Source organism: Agelaius tricolor, unplaced genomic scaffold (genome assembly GCF_023055355.1).
Source record: "Agelaius tricolor isolate 1412-34295 unplaced genomic scaffold, bAgeTri1.0.p SCAF_10, whole genome shotgun sequence".
Classification (NCBI taxonomy): domain Eukaryota; kingdom Metazoa; phylum Chordata; class Aves; order Passeriformes; family Icteridae; genus Agelaius; species Agelaius tricolor.
This window is the reverse complement of record NW_027269270.1, coordinates 12014083-12032969: the sequence shown is the minus strand read 5'-3', so window position 1 is coordinate 12032969 and position 18887 is coordinate 12014083. Positions and strand designations below refer to the sequence as shown.

The following is an 18887-nucleotide window of genomic DNA, read 5'->3' as shown; positions in this document are numbered from 1 at the left end:
ATTGTTGGAACTTGAAATTTTCTTACATCTCTGAACTGCAGTCTTGTAAATCTAAAGGATTTTCAGACTGAACCACAAAACCCCAATACAGCCAGGAACTGGAGTGCATTTAAATATTATTAGATCATAATAGACTGAATAAAAGCAGATGACTGAGCAAATAGAGCCATAGCCGGGCCATGAAGTACTTCTTGCTGAGATTCAGAATTACATTAACCAGCAGCCCTTTTGTGAAAAATCAACTAATTTTCAGAAGTGAAGCATCATATGTAGATTTTTGTAATCACACCCATATAGAAAGCTAGAATCTATCCCATACATGTGGTACTCTGCCAACTTCAGTAAGGCATGGTTGCCAGCTAAAGACAGATTTTTATATAACTTGTACAATGCAGAAAAATTTTAGTTCCATGCCAGGAGTATCATCATAATGAGAATCATTGTCAAATGATAAGAATGTATTTTAGTGTGAGAAATCACATCTGTTGTCACTTTACACTGCCATTATAGAGCTTTACACAGGATTTTTTGAGTCTATTTCAATTCAGTCACCATATGTAAAGTTGCAATACCATTTTTCATTACTGGGAATGAAAAGAATACAGTTAATCTCTAAAACCACTATGAATTCTTCCTTTTCCTGAGATTCTTCGCCTTCCTCTATCAAAGCTGATATAGAAATTGAAGCACAAAGTTTCACGTTATTCCCTTGATCATTCAACCTAAAAATGCATTTGAGATTGCATTTGATATATAAACATTGAAAAGCATTTAAAAATTAAATTCTGTTAATAACCATGTTTCCCCAAATTGTAACACAATTCAAGAATTCTGCAACTCCTGAGTCCTTCTCTCTTAAACCAAGATGATTTTAGGATTGAACTGAAACCAAGATGATTTTAAGACTAAACTGATGATGAGAATATTCTGAACTTTTAAACTAAATAGTCTTAGCTAAAACGCATAGGAAATTATATACTTTCAGCAACTCATTCTCCACTCCACATTTTGCTTTGAATTTCTGCAGGAACATAAGGATACTTTCATATCACAAACACAGCATTTTGGATGCAGCTCTTTGTCTTACACAGAAGATGAACACAGTACTAGAAGGCTAAATATGACCTCATTCTAAGACAAGGCTGACTCTCTCCTGTATCAAGAATTTATCTGGTCAAAGCTGATTGTAAGTCAAGACAGGAAAATAGATGACAGAGCTGGCTCCATATGGTTTTATGTCCATCAGAGCTGACTATTTTTTTCAGGAATTGATAATATTAAAATCTTAGGGCATGTTTGCTCTTGTTAAGGCATTAAATCAAAGCAAGATTTTCTTTAAGAATTCTAGTACCATATTTATTTTTTCTTTTTATATCAGTAGACATAATGACCAAATTGTATTACATCTGTCACAATTTAGTCTTCTAAAAGGCTCCACTTGTTTTAACACAAACTTTGGTTTGGGCTCTCACAGAGGCAGAAGCAACTCAAATTTGGATGGAGCTATAAACTCTCACAAATCCTGTAATTATTTGGGATTCTCATATCCTGTGTTTACCTTGTATCCAGCTCTAGAAACAGATTTGCAGTTTTTGTATGATCAGATTCAAAATGTTTTGTCCCTATCTGCTATAAATGCAAACCATTTTTCTTCTAGATAATGTTCACGTCCATACAGCATATGAACCACATTCAGTACATCAGTGGTGAAGGAAAAGGGAAAGGTTTGGTATATTAAACTAAAATTAAGGATCATAAGGTCTAAGCCCCAAGTGTTCATGAGTTGTCCATTTGTCATTCTTGGAAATGTAATTTCTCTTTCACGGAAACATATTGCCAATTTTTTATTTCTTAGAAGTCTCTAGGTATGCATCAAGCTTTTTTTTTTTAACTACAAAGCCAGGAATACAATTACCCATATAGGCTTATGAGTGTATGGAAACAAAACATTTTAACACTTTCATGCCTAGTTACTTCTAAACATTACATATTTAAATGTTTCTGGAACAGTAGGGACTTTCTATCAATCAAGTGGAGAGGGAATCCCTTTTTGTAGTATAGCTCACACAAAGTAGAAAATGGCTAACTGAACTATCCAAGAAAATAACTAAAAACAGAATCAAATATTTCCCTCTTGAAGGCAAAGCTTCCTCACAATTATCGCTATCTATTTACATGTGTATGTTATTACCACTCTTCATTTTGACATGTCTTTGACAAATATTTTTTTAATATTTTAGAGAAACAAGCAGTATTTAATCAATCTGCTTAGAAAGGAACTTCAAAATCAAAAGGTCAAAATAAGCCAAATTTTCTATTTCTCACATTTTAAGTTAAGAACAAAATTTATACCAATCAGATGCAGTAGAAATAAACTTATTTTGAAGATTATCACTTTTTTTCACTCCTTTTACATAGATACGCACTACTCTAATACTATCATTCAATGCTTGCAGTTTTCCTTCCAGAGGCAAGTGTACTATTTCACTATTTCACTCAATAAATCAAGATAGTTTGGCAGTTTTGAGGAGTCTTCAGGACAGAAACAAGGACTCAACACTTCCCAACATAGTATAGTAATTTGCCATATATATAAAATGTGGTAAAGGCACAAAATACACGCATTGCATTAAGAGATGGAGACAAATTTCAAATACTCACAGGTAAATTAATTTGAAGTCTCATCTTTGTTCCAATTATTTAGAATGAAGCCCATAATGTCTTCATTCATGTATCAAGATAGATACAATACTAAAATAGGGATTTCTTGTCACAGCAGCATATGCCAGGGAAAAGGTTATCTGTCTCTTACTGCCATTGACTGTTACAGATTTATCCCATAAACCCGGCCTGTCAGCTTTAACTGAATTACGCTGGTGAGCATGTCTTGGTAGCTATTGAAACATAGAACCTTCTCTGATATGTCAGCAGTTTTCTATGGAAGAGAAGCAAGTAAATCAGAGTTGGTCAGTAATTTTATAATTTAACTTCTTCAATGGAAAATTTCAGATTTCATGCACAACTTACTTTGCTTATAAAATTATATCTATCTCAGAGATTTCCTGACTGTAGGTAACTATTTCTCTAGATTTCTCAGAGACCGGGACATCTTTGCAGCACAGGGACTAGGACAAGCAGCTTTCAAGTAATCAGGTTGCTGCCACTTCAGTTTAAGGGTTTGGAAGTTGAAAAGTCAGAAAGAGATACTAACTTAAAGGTTTTTAAAGGCATTTCAGATTACTCATTCTTCTGAGCTTTTAATCTTGGTGGCCTTTTCCAAGGTTTATTTATGTATTCTTCAGAGCATGAATTCTGCATTCCAGCCCACCCTAATGGAAATTAATGCCAATGGTGTAATGCTTTTTGCAGTGCAGTTACCTGTGCATCAGCAAATCACACACTGAAGATATAAAGGAATTGCCAAAAGGGACAACAATTTGCAGCTCCAGCTGAGCCTGGTATATTTGGCATTTCTGCCAAACAGGTATCTGAGTTCTCTTAAGCAAATGTATTTGAGATTAGGAAATACAGTGATATAAATAAAAAATCTTCAGTTTAGAAGAAAAATACTCAAACCTTCATCAAGTCTTTAGTAAAAATGGCAAAAGAAAGCTACAGAATTATACTAAGAGGTGCCCAATATATTGCAAAATAAAAACAAACCAAAAAAATAAACTATTCAAAACACAGTAAATAAAAATACAAAATATATAACGGCAGGTAAGCATGATATTAGGTGTTAATTCTTTAATAAATTCTGCAGACAACACAGAAGGAAGAAAAAATTATTTAATTTCAAATTTCCCAGGCAGAACAGTTCTATATTGTAGAACAATTGAAGAAAGAAGTAAATTCTACCCAGCAGTTTGTTCTTTACTCTGGCATAAATTACACTAACAGTGAACAATTCAAATGTAGCTGCCTTCAAACACTATTTATCAGAGAAATTCACAACAATTAAACGTCTCCATAATATTTATGGAGGCTACTTGTTTTCCTGGGGCGCCAAAAGTCTGGAGAACGGTTGGGTCAAACAAACTGCAGCCAATGTCAAACAATAGATAAAGGAGCATAAGCACTTGTACAGACAAACATCTTCCTTGAGGTTGCTCCTAGATAAATAACACTGCTTCAAATAATATCTGCATTATACTTGGAGGGTTGAATGGCTGGAATTCAACCGTCTCTTCTTCTGAGGAACTTACTAAACACATAGCAACACAATCATGCAAAAATGCTAAATGATAATCACTACAAACATGAGACAGTGAAGACAAGAAAAAGTACTTTTCTTTTTTTTTAACATTGGAGTGATATTTATAGAGCGGCTAATCCTGAAACAAGCAAAGCTTTAACATCCATGTTATTTTAATGTTTTCCAGCACATGATACCTCAAGGTATGCTCTCTTTTCTGGAACATCTAAAATCAGACATATTTGCATAAAATTGTCAAAGAGACAAGCAACTTGGGAATGCTTTTTGTCATTTCACGACACTGACTCAGATGAGCACACTTCTCTTACTCATTCAAAATAACCCATACTAAATCTCATTACAGTCCAGCTTCGTGTACAGACCATAAGCAGCACAATTGCAGCTAATGAGTACTCATTCTGAGATCATTCACTTCAAGAATAAAAATTCTAATAAAGCACTTTTCAGCTTTTTTTTTTTTGATTTGCAGATCCACGAGATATTGCCAGCAGTGGCAAAGGGCTTTATAGCCAAGGCAAACAATAGGCTCAGGGGGGTTTAGAATACAGTTCTGTAACTGCTGGTTATAGGTTACCCAGCAGTATTTCACTGATTCAGCTGAGGTGCAAATAAATGGTTGCAATTGTCCTGAATTAGCCCAAGCACACAACACGGATGTTTATCCTTGCCTTCTTTCAGGCCAGCTATTTGTAGGCTACAAAAGCACAGATGTTATCTGTGCATCATAACTCTGCAGTGACGTGGGCACTGCTTGATCTTCATAAAACCTGCTAGTTCAAAGTTAGCCTTTCAAAAATACCAGAACAAAATTGAACCCTCAGAAGAAGTTCACATTGGATCAACATTTTCTGTCATGTTTTGATACAATACTAGGTACTCTAGGATGGGATTTACAATACCATAGAACCAAGGACTTATAACAGATGCAAGACCATGATTGTTTTCTTAGAGAGCTGCTCAAATGAGACCATCTCCTTTAACTTCAGGTAGTCCCAGCCTCAGACAACTCTCTCTGTTGTAAGGATGCAACTAGGTATGAAAACATAGAGGGAAGCCAGCCAAGGAACCAATAAAATTTAAGAAAAAAAAAAGAAAAAAAGCTATTGCTGTTTTTACCACAGAAGAAATCCCTGGGTGGTATCAGAACCAGTCACACTAGAATAGCTAAAAAAAAAATAAAAGAGCATGGAGTAAGCAATGAGAGAATGAGAGTTGGGAATCAAGAATGTATTGCGGGAGACAACTTAATCCACAGTACCTGCAGAAAATGGTCACCTTTTAGGGATATTGTATCTGAAAAACTCACTCCATTCGCAGAAAACCAACCACTTTGGAAATCACATTTCTAGCAGAATCCACAGGAATAAATACTGTATCATGCTAACAGCATTTGACTTCACAAATAAAATTACATATGCTGGCCAAAAATCAGAATCACAGAAGCTTTTAGGTCACATATTCCTTTAAAATCACTATTCCTTGCATATATGTATTCAGGAAATGTGTATCTATGCTGTGACCAGCTGCAGCCTTTAACAGAAACTGCATGTAGTAGTTCTTTACAAATCTAAGCAGCTTTGTAAGAGAAAAGAGAGGTCAGAGAGAAGGCTGGCTTCTTCAGTCTGCAGCACTGCCTGACTAATTGCAAAGCTTTATGGACTGTGAAAACTGAGTCATTTCATTGTCAGCTGTAACTTTGTAAGAGACGTACTCAATTTCTGTTTAGCTTCCCTTAACCACAGCAGAGTGCAATTTTCTCTCCATTTAGTCACATTTAGTCATGGGGAGGCAGTAAAGGAAAAAAAGCAATCCAAATACCTGCTGTTGTCTGAGAAGGTGTAAAGAACTCTGTCACTGTGCAGTCTGTGGGTCAAGCTTAGCCCATTTACCCCTTAGCTGGTTAGTTAGTTGGTTATTTCCCTTCCTTTTGGAAGGCTTTGAATGTCTGGAGGGGGGTTTGACAAAAATAAACCTTTCATGTTAGATACAATACAGTAGTACTGGAGGACTTGCTACCAGAGTAGGTCTTTCACCTTTTTTGCAGTCTTATTTGTCAAATAGTCTCCAGTAAATGGCAGTAGAAATAATTGCAACTGTTTTGTTCTAGCCCTCCTCCAGAGATTTTACCAGGAGTAAGCCAGATCAGAGAGAAAATACAAACAAAATGGAACAGTACTAAATGGGTTCACTCCTAAAGGATTATTTTGACATCTTACAGGAGAAATTCTGTCAGGCACAATTTTGATAAACCTGAGGTTATGTTTCTCTTTTAGATGTATGAAGTGAATGCCTATTTTTATTATAGCTTCCACTGGTAACTATGTAATTTCAGTATTTAGGCATTTGCATTTTTCTAACTCTATATAATTAGCAATACAAAAGGCCTTTTTTTCTCCTATCCAGATATTTTGACTTCACTCTGTTGTGGAGGTGGAGCAGAACCTAGGAGTTACATGTGGGAGGGCAATAGGAGCTCTGAGGTTTTGACCCATAGCTCTGAGAAACTGTGGAGGCTTCAGTGGGCAACAGCTAAATTAGAGAATGAAGTTTGTAAAGAAATGTTTATAAAAATTGGTCAGCAATCAAGGACCCCTGCACAAGGAGTTGGCAGGAGCTCAAGAGGAAAGTCATGATTTGTGTAGTCAGCTATATACAATCTCTTTCTAAGCAGAGATCTGAATAGAACACTTATAAGGTGAATAGCCACAGAAAGTATCTTTTAGGAAATTTTAGAAGTCTCAGATGTAGCATAAGTAGAGTCAGATGTCTAAGCTAAAATAAAATCCAGAATATATAGATTTAATTGCAGTTTAGTAGTCAGCTTCACAAAATGTTATCTTTAATCTCCTTTCCATTGTCCTTAGAGATAATACTTAATTTTAATTGGACACATATGCGAGGGATGTATAAACACGCTCACTTAAAGCTCTAATGGGGAATCTCAGTATTTTATTGTATTATTGAGAAACACCTGTAAAAACACTGCTGCTGTTCTTACTGGTACCATAGGCAGATTATGGTTTGTGCACCACTCCTTCAATTTGCAATCATTTCTAGTACAGCTTCCTATAGGCACAGCAATTCACCTACTTACAGTAAACTGGAAGATCAGCATTTATTCTAAACCTGGCATTGGTACATGCCAGAAATTGAAGGAAAAACTTAGTATAAACCTGAATATTAATTCTATGCCTGTTATCTATATGATACTAATGGAAACACCTCTCTAACAGCAAAATAATATGACTGGATACAAAAGTTCTTTAAATTGCTAATGTTAAGTAGCTTAAAATCTAGCCTTATTGAAAATTTGAAATTTTTCATATTATGTTTAATTAGATACATGTTTATAAACTACAAAGTTATAAATTGTTTACCTGACTACTCAGGTGCAGAAACACACTTTGCTTTCAAAAGCAAAAGAAGCTGATCATAATTTATAATTAAACTATTCTTAGGTAATTATAGCAGTAATGAAATGCATATCAATCAACAGGTATATCATCATATACCTTCTATTTCCTGTTCAGAGCATTTCTGAAATCAACTTTAATTTTACTTAAAGTCCCCTTAGAAATACCTGTCATTTTGATTATTTTTAAGAGCTTATGACTTCATAGGAAAGTTTTCATATTACAAGAAAGTAAAAAGAGGTAACATTAGAAGTAAAAACTACTTGAACTATATACCCATTTGTTCCTGATTTGTTCCTGTAGTTAGCAGTAAGTGAAAATCTGTCTTACTACTTTTTACCATAGGTATGCACCTGTAATTCTATCTCTTCTCCTCTTTTTGTTAGTTCAGTACTCACAAATTTATAAATTTTTGTATCATAATATGTTCTGCTTTGATAATCTCTTCAGTCAAGCTTTACTGAGCTACCATAGTTGAGGTAAATAGACCACAGAAACAAGGGCAATAAGCAAACATGAAACACAGTATAAAATAAATTGTAAACAAGCAGCTTGAAAAAAGAAAGACTTGGTTCATATCTGGAAACTGTTCTACTGCTGCTCCACCAATATCCATGGACCTAGTGAAGGAATGACTGTTCTCTAAATAAAATTACCCATTCTAGTCTGTTTTAGACCTAACTAGGCTGCTAATCTGGATTCTATTCAATGTCTTTAAAAGAATTCTATCTTCTGATAATTCAGCAGGCACACAGGAAGCCATTTTTCTACTTTCTTTGACATCAAGCCCAATTTCCCCAAATCAGTGACTAAGGCCCCTTTTTGTCTCAACAAAATGTGTATGCATGCAATTTGTCACTGCAGCATTGCAGGATCAACAAACTGGGTGTACATGTCAGTCCCTTTTAGTACCTAAAACAGTTTAGACTTTCCTTCCTGCAGAAATCAGGGTTTCTTAATGTTGAATGTTGAGGAAAAGAAAGGGAACAAGGTAAAGAAAGAAGCTTATGACTGTTTTCCAAATCACTTTTGCCGTACAAGTTGGCACAAATTAGTTTTAACCAGTGATGGCAATAACACATTCTCATTTTAAAGCAGTAAAAATTTCATAAAGTAGTCTATACTAACCACATGTCGATTTCCAGTCCCCAAATTCCTGGAACCTTGGACTTTAACTTTTCCCATTCAGACATTTTTCTGGCCAATTAGAGACAGTTCTAGCAAATACAGATATTTATGAAAATCAAGTTAATTACTCACTAATGAATTCAAAGATCAGAAAGGGAGCCCACCCCTAATACTATGTCCAGCAGTTTTGACAATAGCAGAACCTACTTGCAAAGGTGCCTAAGATGTCTACTTGCAAAATAAAAAAAGATGGGGGCGGGGAATGTCTGGCTGTTTTGCACTGGCATTGAGTGAAGTGGCAAAAAGACAAAACAGACCTTAAACAGACAGCGCACGATTTCACACACCGAGGAACAATTCAGAGTTATGTCAAGTCTGTGTGCAGATTAAGGAGAATACCAAACACTGCAAGGCCAGTAAGCATGAAGACATCTGCTTTAAACCTGGTTCTCTGAATTCCAAATCAAAATGCTTTTAAAAAGCAGCTTTTCTTTTCTCCCTAGCATGCTCTATCAGCAGACAGAAGACTGTCCTAGGCAGCAAATCATCTGGATCTATTGACACCATAATACATTTAAGCTGGCAGTTTATTTACTGTCTAAAGAAAGATTCAATCCAATAGAGAATAAATGTTGGTGGGGGGAAAAAAGGTGTAACTGGTGGCATTTAAACAGGCTGAAAAGGAGCCCCTTGGCTGGGCTGTGACAAGGTGTTTTTTTGAAGTGGAAGATATACAACACTCTCCCTCCCTCTCCACCATCATCACCCCCCCCAACCACCCCCAAACAAACATAAAATTAACCCCAAAACTGGCCCCTCTCCAAAATCCAAACAAAAATATAAACCATAATAATAAACCATCAACCAACCCCACACCAAAATTTTACGTCCTTGTAGCTTATAAAAAGCATGACACTGAGGATGTCAAGATGGCTGCCACACATACCCAAGGACAAAAGACTTAGTCCTAACCTTACTGTTAGTTTTTGCTAGGTATATATACATGCGCTCCAGTGTAGATGCCCTGGACACCTTAATTAGGTAGATAGGAGTGGGTATCAGGCTCACCACAACCGTAGCCCAAAACGCCTTGCAATTGCCACACCCCCACGGGTAATCAGCAGTAGTTAATATTAAGCAATAAGTGTAAACTCCTAAACTTGACTTAAGGAGACTGAGGTTTTATACTCAGATACAAGAGTTAGCAGTTCTTGCTGGTTTTACCTCTCCTCGGCAGGTAAGAACTGGCAGCTGGATTTCCTGCAGTGGCTTGAATGGCTTTTGTTTTTATTCTTCTGCATATCAGAGAATTATAAAAGCCACACTATTATATGAGTTATTTAGCTGCTCTTTGTTATTTGTTTTTTTTTCTTTCTCCATGAACTACAAAACATTAGTAGCTTGCAGTTTGCCTACTGAAAATATCTCAATTCAAAAACCAGAAACTACAGTCAAGACAAATTTACATGACTCTTTCACACATCTTGTTTCACTGAGCTTGTGTTTTATATATTCAGGCATCAATAAAATCAGCACCAACGCTAAGGATCAAGTTATGCAATTCAAATTCAAATATCTTCTCTGACAGATAATGTCCTTGGTTGCAGCACTGCTGCAATTCCAGTGTAAGGAAAACAGAGTGGGATTTTTACTTGCCATATGAAAGTAAGAACTTGGCTGTAAAGCACCATAAACCAAATAAAAGTTATATATCATTTTAATTTTATTCCAAACATCCCAGTCTTTATTGCAACACTTAGGCTAGCAAGAACTATGAAAGCCTATAGAATAGAAAACCTATAAAAAGCCCTTTCATTCAAGCTTCCACAGTGGACAGCTTTTCTTATTGGGCATTCAAATAAGGATTTTCATTTAGCTTTAAGTGCATTCAACTCACCTACCTTCTACAATAGCCTGTATTTCATAAAAATGAATGAAAAAAAGCCAACAAGCTAACAACAAAAATACTCCAAGACATACAAGGTTAAATGGACTTCTGCTGCCCAATTTTTAATTAAAAGTCTATTATGAAAAAAGATGTAATGCTAACAGGAAATTAAAGCTGATTTTAAATAAGGGTCTATTGTAAAGCTTTTGAACACTATTCAGATAGTTACCTAAGTTAAATCCAATGTTCTTTCAGAAATAATGACCTGCTTGCAAGAAGATAATCAGCACTCTTGACTGGCAAAAAAATACTGTAAAACTGCGTTGAAATCACATGAACATTATGTAGGTCTATGGACTCCATCAGCAAGAACAGATTTAGCTTCACGATTCAAACCACAAAGTCCTGACTTCATTGTAAATATATTACTGCACACTACTTTAAAAGCTCAATAATTTGTCATCATATGTAGTTACATTAACAGTTCCCATCTCTAAGATGAAACAATTCTCCTGACTGTTTATAAAAGAATTCTTCCCAAGTCAGATTATCTGGCAGTTCCACTTATCTGTCCCTCTCCCCCCTATCATATACAAACATGCTTCCACTTTGATATCTGCCCACAAAAAAAAAATTAATCCTTTTCCTTAATGATTGATGCTTATAGTATAAAGTGAGCCCAGATATCTACTCTGAAAATTTCAATTCTTTGAAATTTCCCCATACAATGTTCATAATATCGACTAGTCAGTGATTTCCAATTGACTAGTGAATAATTAAAATGGAACCATTGGTAAGTCTGAAAAACAGTCAGCTGAGCACATATCTAATAATATAACCTGTTTTTAAACACACGTATTTATTTTAGCATCATCTTTGTCACAACATTCATGAGGTTGCCTGTGAAAGGTGCGTCGTTTCCAAACAGGTAAGTTCCATTTTATATTGATACACCACAAATTCCAAATATCATCTTAACTACTCCTAAAAAAGCATAAACCTTTTTTCCTGGAGGTCTTGTACTGTGTCACCAATGTTTAGTTATTTGCATTAGTTTGTTTAATGGTACCATTCCAGAGGCAGCTGAAAGGAAACGCTTTAACCCAAGAGTGAAGTGGTAACAGAGAACTTACAGAGCAAAAACAGCAGCTAAGACCCTACACAAATGGAAATCTACACAAATTGATGGAGGTCTTTGGCAGCAGAAATTCAGGGGCAAAATGTGTGTCATCATCAAATAATCAAAATATTTGCTCTGCTGTGTACACTTTGGAGATTTTATGGGGACATTTTTCCCAAAATGTGTTAAACAGAGTGATGATAGGATTCGGAGCAAATATTCAAACGCGTCTCACAGAGAAGTTATGATAAATCCCTGGCCACACCTGAAAAGTGACTTTCAAATCCAGCAAACCAATTTCTCCTTAAAGAAAGCAGATGGTGGAAATCCCCTTCCCCACAGCCACTTTGAGTCTCTACCCAATGCACAAGGGAAACAGGCAGTGCCATAGCTGACACATCTAATCCTCCACACTTTAACAACCTGTTTACCTCCAACAGCTGAGGCACTATTTAGCATCTGTGGAATACCTTTAGAAACCCAGGATTACAAATCTTCCCAGCAAAAATAACAGTGCCATTTCTTTGCTTCAACAAGCGTAACATGCATTTATTTGTAACATCCTGACATCAGCTTTCAGATCAAAAACCTAGCGAATACTGAAAAGGAGATGTTGACATTTGAGGGGTTTAGAATGCACTAGTTTGATAGAGTTTACTCTGACAGGTTGCAGATGTTTATTTACCGATCATTTGCACTGAAATGAAAATTGCATTTGAGAGCAGTGAATTAGACACAGCAGGTACACAGTGATTCCCTCAAATACTCCTTGAAATAGTTTCTAGCATTATTGAACACCAAAATAATTGACAAAAACCAGACAGAGCAGCTTCCTAATAGCTAAGCACATTTTAATATTGACTTATTTACCTTCATTCTTAAAGAGAAAGTATTAGTTCTTCCTATAGAATTGCAATAATATACTTACCCATACATACTGACAAAAATGATGAAACAGCTCCAGAAATGCTGATTCTGAAGATAACATTTACAAAATCATATCGGAGATATGGAAGTGCTAACTTGGAAGGACTTACCTGCATTTCAATTTGGATAATAACTCTCACTTATTATACATCTTTTAAATGAGATGACTGAACCTAATAGAGAGTCAGACATTAATCCAAGTACCATCGTAAAGCAGAATGATGAACTCTATTGTGGGAGCAAATACTGTTCACAGCTTAAAGATAACTCTCCCGTTTGCTAATTAGACATTTTAACAAACAGAAGAAAATTATCTTTCCCAAGGAACAGAACAAAAGCCAAGGAGACAAGCTACTCACATTCCTTTGAGTCGTTGCCACATTTTCTCTGCATGTCCTCCTATTTGGTACTGTACAGAGGCGCTTTCCAGTTCCCGAGTTGTTTCTGTTGCTCGAGCCCCCATCGTTATTGTCCTACAGCGATACAGTTACAGTCAGGCTCAGCAGCAAGTAAAAGCAGTCCTTAGTCCACTACAAATTTCAGAAGATCCACGCATGTTAGACAGTAGCTGCTGTCATAGCAAAACACATCAGAATTACAACAGCTGAGGGACGATCCTGCCTGAATCGCTATTCACTTTGACAGACAAATCCACTCTTCCCCCCCAAGCACAGAGCAAGTACACACAGCTCCTCTGACCTCACAAGTCTAATCCATACGGGAGAGCCAGCTACTTATACTACTGACTGCTCAAGCTCCTTTCTCATGCACTTTTTCTGCTGTAGGAATACACACAGAAGCACAAAAGAGTCCTTAAAACGGACTATAATTCATTGCCATGCAGTATAAATGTGAATGGCTTTAACAATCCAGAAGGAAAGAAAGGCTGGTTTCTGCTTTGCAGGTTGGAGAAACAGGCTGCAATAGGAAAGCAGATGGTAGGTGCCAGTATCAGCCACATCACCCTACAAAAAGAGTGTATGTTCAAATGCCAGAGCTTTCCTCTCTTTAGCTGATCCTGAGTTGTTTCTTATTGAATAAATATCTACCAGCCTGTCAATAAAAATATGACTGCACAAATGCTAAGTCAGTGGCAAAGACACGTCTAAATCCCTGCAGAAGAGAAATCAGCGAGCGCTACAGGTTGTTATTGAAGGAATATGCTGTAATGATGACTGTTCACCTTCTCCTAGCAACTCCACTCAGTAGGTAACTGTCAATTTTACTGGTGGAAAATGCAGCAGCTGCAAGACAGCCCACTCTGCAAGTCCTCCGGGACAGCAGCATGTGTGTGTCAAAATCTGATGCTGAACTCTGTGTGTCTGCCAGCAACAAAACAATTAAGTGCATACAAACAGCAAAAGGGTTGAGGACTAATCAGTACATGAGCCATGCAGCAGATTGCCTGCTCTGCCTTCCAAGTGCAAACCTGAGAACCTGTCTGTACAGCCCAAGTCAGGGCTGGGAGAGGGCAAAGGAGGGGATTTCCCTGCTGCTTGCTCAGTCACAGACTTGAGTTTGCAGAGCACTTCTCCTCTCTGAAAACAGCACCTGTCTTGGTTGGTGAGTAAAAAATCTTCATTTCTGAAGCAGCAGCCAAATAATCAAATATACCACAGCCTTGTCTCAGTGATCACGTTTGTTTCAATCAGACTAAGAGCGGTGTAAGAAGCCAGGCAAGAGGAGCGTGCCAAGAGGGAGTAAATGTGTCAGCTTTGTTAGCTACTGGTGCCACTGCCAGTAGCTGGGAAAAGGAGCTTTGGGTCCACATTGGAAAAGTAAGGATGAGAGTCCTCAGATGGTGACTGGAAGGAGCCTAAGGGTGAGGGAGGAATATTTCAGTATGGTTTTAACTAAACAGCTTTACCTGTGTTAAATTCTGCAATAGAGTGAGATAATGAGCATTCCTGTCTCATGCAACTGGCAGAAATGGATATTATTACTAAGTTCTCAGGTTCTCACAGGAAAATAAAAAAGGGGCTCACAGCTTTGAAATAATATGAACATTTCAGAATTTCCTAATCAATTTTTTTCCTCTATAGCAACCTTTATGCATGTTATAGAGATAAATTACACCCTATGAGATCTATAAACCAGTTTGAGTTGCATCTTTTGCATGCTGATTTCAGGTGGATAATTAAACAGTACATTTCATTTGCTTCCATAGATTTAAGACATACACAATTTTAAACTGCTATTAGATGCCAGACTTTCACTGAATTCTTCCAGACTCAGACATTTAAGATTCAATCCATAAAATTTACTAATAATTTCTGAAAAGCAGTCACTGGATGAGTAAAATCACTTACAATTTTCAAACATTAAGACAAAAATGAAGAAATACAAATATGTATTTTCAACAACTGTAAGGCATTTATTTGGTCAAATGCAGCAGTAGTACCTTTGAACAACTTGAACCTTCCAAAGTTTCCACTCCTGTTTTGCATGGAGTCCAACCAAAGTTTGTAGGAAAGAGCATAAATATTCTTCCATGGAATAATTAATAAGAACATCTCACACTAATCTGGGCTCTTCCCTGCCTTCTAACTGCCAAATATCTGAAGAAAAGCAAAGAAATTAAGTATTTATAGAAACCACATAAACCTCCGGGGACAGCGTGGAATTTTAAGGGCTTCAACAAGTATTTCCAGCTCTTGTTGTCCAATTCTACAATGAAAAAAAAAGTGGTGTTTGCAAGCTGTTCTCTCTCCCTCAGAAGGAATTCAGTAGTTGAAGATACATTGCTCTGATTTACTGGAGAACACTATAATGAGAAGGCAACATCCTCCAGGAAGGAAGGTGCAAACTGCCCAAACAGTATCCCTGTAAATGGAGATACACCTGCCAATGTCACCAGAACTCCACAAAGGAAAATTGTAAAACCTCTGCTCCCTGAAGGACCCTGCCACTACTACAATAGAAATTCCAAGAGCAGAAGCACCCAGCATGGCTTAAGCAAAAGACAAACACAGCAGCCTTTGCTCCAAAGGTTTGTCCTGAGAATTGATAGAGCAAACCACCAGAGAAGACACTAAAGGATGAAATTGTATCTCTGAAAGTTAAAAAGCAGGAAACAAAAAAACAGATAAGGCATTTGAAATCCAAGAAATTCACCAGAACATGTCCTGTAGTTCCCTAGGGAGACAGAAACAAACCATCTAGAACAAAACAGCAACTTTTCAGTTATCTGGAAAACATGAGCAAAAAGCCCTCATGGAAACACTGGGAAAGGAGAGACCTTTCCTCCCTTTAGCTTCTGTGAATAAGGCTCAGAGAATGAAGTACCTGAGCCTACATCCTTCCTCTGGCTCAGTGCAGGGCACATGAGGCTGAGAATGAGAGGGCCAAGGCAGTGCCTCCCCAGCTCCTGCAGCTACAGCCAGCCCTGCCTGCCCAGACACACTGACCTCTGTCCTGCATCACAAGCAGGTCAAAAGATACAGAACACTAAACTGTGAGCAGCTACCTTAGAAAGCAAGGCCAGTCAAGAGGGCTAGTATCTGAAATGAAAAATTATCCTTCAGTTTTCTTCTTTCCACTTCCAGTTCTCACCCTACCTAAACTCATCATTTGTGCTACAGTCCCAGCAAGTTGTTGTTACAGTCTATCTTCCTCCTTAAAAAAAAAAATCTTTTTTGCACTTTGTCCACAGTTTTTTCTGTTATTTTTAGACTTCAGCTTAACATTTCCATACTAAAGTCAACACACACTTTTATTAGCTAATATGGAGATATATTAAAACAGGAATAAACTTCTTCACCCTTCATTATGGTGATAAGAAAACTCTCCCAGTGACACAATCCTCAGATAAGAAGCTACACTTAATGAAAATTTATACTAAGATTTTTTTTTCATCTAGATGTAATTCACTCCAGTAGTAATATCAATGCAAATAAATAATTTTAAAATATATGCACCAGTAAAGAAATCAGATTGTCTTTTCAATATTGACTACTGATAGACCTTTACAGTTATGCTAAAATCAAACAGTTGCAATGAAAAAAACTTACCTTGAAACTGGGAAAATCCTGCAGCTCCACCAGTTAATTAGCTATAAGAAGAGGAAAGGGATCATGCAGGTTTTGATGAGGAGAATAAGAGCTTTATTTTAAAGACATTCTCTGCTCCTGAAGGGAAATTAAATACACTGTTTGCTGTTTTGTTTGAAATTAATCTTCAAAACATCTAATTCATGACACATGGAAAATAAGAAAGTATCAAGAGACCTGCAGGGTGACTTGTCAAACTAATACCCATGCTTCCAAACGTGACAACACAAACCTCCCTGCGGTGGAACCACAGGAGAGCCATGGACCAATTAAGAAATCTGAAAACATAAGGGGAAAAAACAAAACAAAACAGATCCTCAAAAAGATAAGACAGGTTTATTGTAATTAGTGACAGCAGGTATTATATTTGCATGCTGCATGTCCTGGCCCTGCTCTGCCAAGCACTAATACACGTTTAATTTTAAGCACGTAAAACATTGCATTTATTTGCTGGGTAAGACAGGGTTCAACAGCACTGTAAATAACAGTTAAACCACTGAAGAACTGCCTGCCAGTGGACTCGAGTGCTACAGGGTGCTTTGTGAACAGAACCTAAGATAGCAGAGACATCTCATCACTCAAATTCCACCCTTGCAGAAAAGGAATGGTTTGCTAGTTAGTGTTCTTCTTTTGCCCTCCCTATTGTCTATTATATTTTCATTTGTAGTACACAATCCTCTTTTGCACAAGTAGAGTTTCCCACTTTCTGGGCAATGTCCAAATAGCTGATTTATTATTCAATAGGAAGCACAGCAGAGGAAGAAGAAATATTTGGTCTTATTAAAGTCCACTGACTTTATTTAAATACATAGGTCTCCAGCAATCTGCCAATGGAAAAATATTGATGTTACAGTAATCTTGGACTATTGGATTCTCCACAGAATATATTAACAAAATTAGTACAGTTACATAATTGAGGAATAGCAACTTTATAAAGTTATGCATATGGTCTACACAGTGTATTGGCACTGACTCAATTAAGTAGGCAAAAGAGCTGGGTTTGATACATTAACAGTGCTTACTTAGATGACCTATATAAGGAGACCAAACAGGAAACATTTTCCCCTTTATTTTTACTTTAGTATCTTTTGCAATATCTGATTTACTATATTTCAGGCTTGTTTATGTAATTACTAAAATGTATATATTCATTTATGCGTCCTTCAAGTATCAACTTTAAGTTTAGCAAGGAGAAAAAGAATCTTTTATTTGTTTGTGCTCAGGGCACAAATAGATATATATCTGCAAGTCTACCTATGACGTGTTAAGACCTTATCACATTTGATTGTTCAATACTGCCCCTTACTAGAAGCAACCAGCACCAAAAGCCTGTTACAGCTCTGTGGGTGTTCACAGACCAATTCAGTGCCAGGTAAAGTTGGGTTTGTTAAGGGAGATGTTGGAAATCTGCACCCATGCTGGACCTCACTGCAGTTCACAAAATTTAGATGTTCAGGTGCCCTTGTTAAGCACATCTATCTTTAAGTTTACTTTGAATATGACTTTACATTCAATTTAGAATCATAGAATCATTCACTTAATTCAGTGAACCAAGCAATCTGACAAATTCAAGAAGATGGAGAGAGAGCAAAAAACGAGTAATTGCCAAGATACATAGTACATGAGAAATGTGTTATGGATAATCTGAAAAAAAACCTGCAGATGTAAACTTGCTAGTGCACCCTAAGCAGAAAAAGCAGAATGAGGTAAACAGAGTGTGTCTTGAGCAGTTGGACCTGGAAAGAGGCTTTAGAACCAAAGTTTCAAAACAGACAGCCGTCAATCAGGAAGAAGCCAAATGTTCAGTAGAAAGTGTACTGCATATCAGTGAATGAAATGAAACAAAAGTGGTTCAAGGCAGGGTGATTAAACATCTTGACCTGCTTTGTAAGACAGATGCTCAGTTGGCATCTACATCTTTCTCCAGGTATGTTTAAACTGGTCAGCAGAAATTCACTGGTAATTTGAGCTAAAAGATAATTATTTCACACACAGGGGGGAAAAAACAGATGTAGAATGAGCAAAGAACGGTCGGTACAAACCAGTTTTGAGATTTTCTTCAGTCTTACTTCCCTTTGAAAGTGATTCTTTAATAACTTCTTAGTATTTAATTGCAGTACTTCAGGAAAGAAAAGATTACTATAGA

The 18887-nt window shown here is 36.8% G+C and overlaps 1 protein-coding gene across 5 annotated transcripts in view; it reads right to left on the bottom strand.

Moving 5' to 3' along the window:
* Window positions 1-18887, bottom strand: part of PDE1A (phosphodiesterase 1A) — a 201077-nt gene that overhangs the window by 130698 nt on the left and 51492 nt on the right. The window contains exons 1-2 of one of the 5 annotated variants that reach the window (XM_071434794.1): window positions 13876-14003; window positions 13052-13165 (exon numbers count right to left, since the gene is read on the bottom strand). In XM_071434794.1, the coding sequence (XP_071290895.1) occupies window positions 13052-13165; window positions 13876-13979 (218 nt within the window). In that variant the 5' untranslated portion in view covers window positions 13980-14003. The other 4 variants (XM_071434795.1, XM_071434800.1, XM_071434796.1 and 1 more) reach the window with 4 other exon arrangements.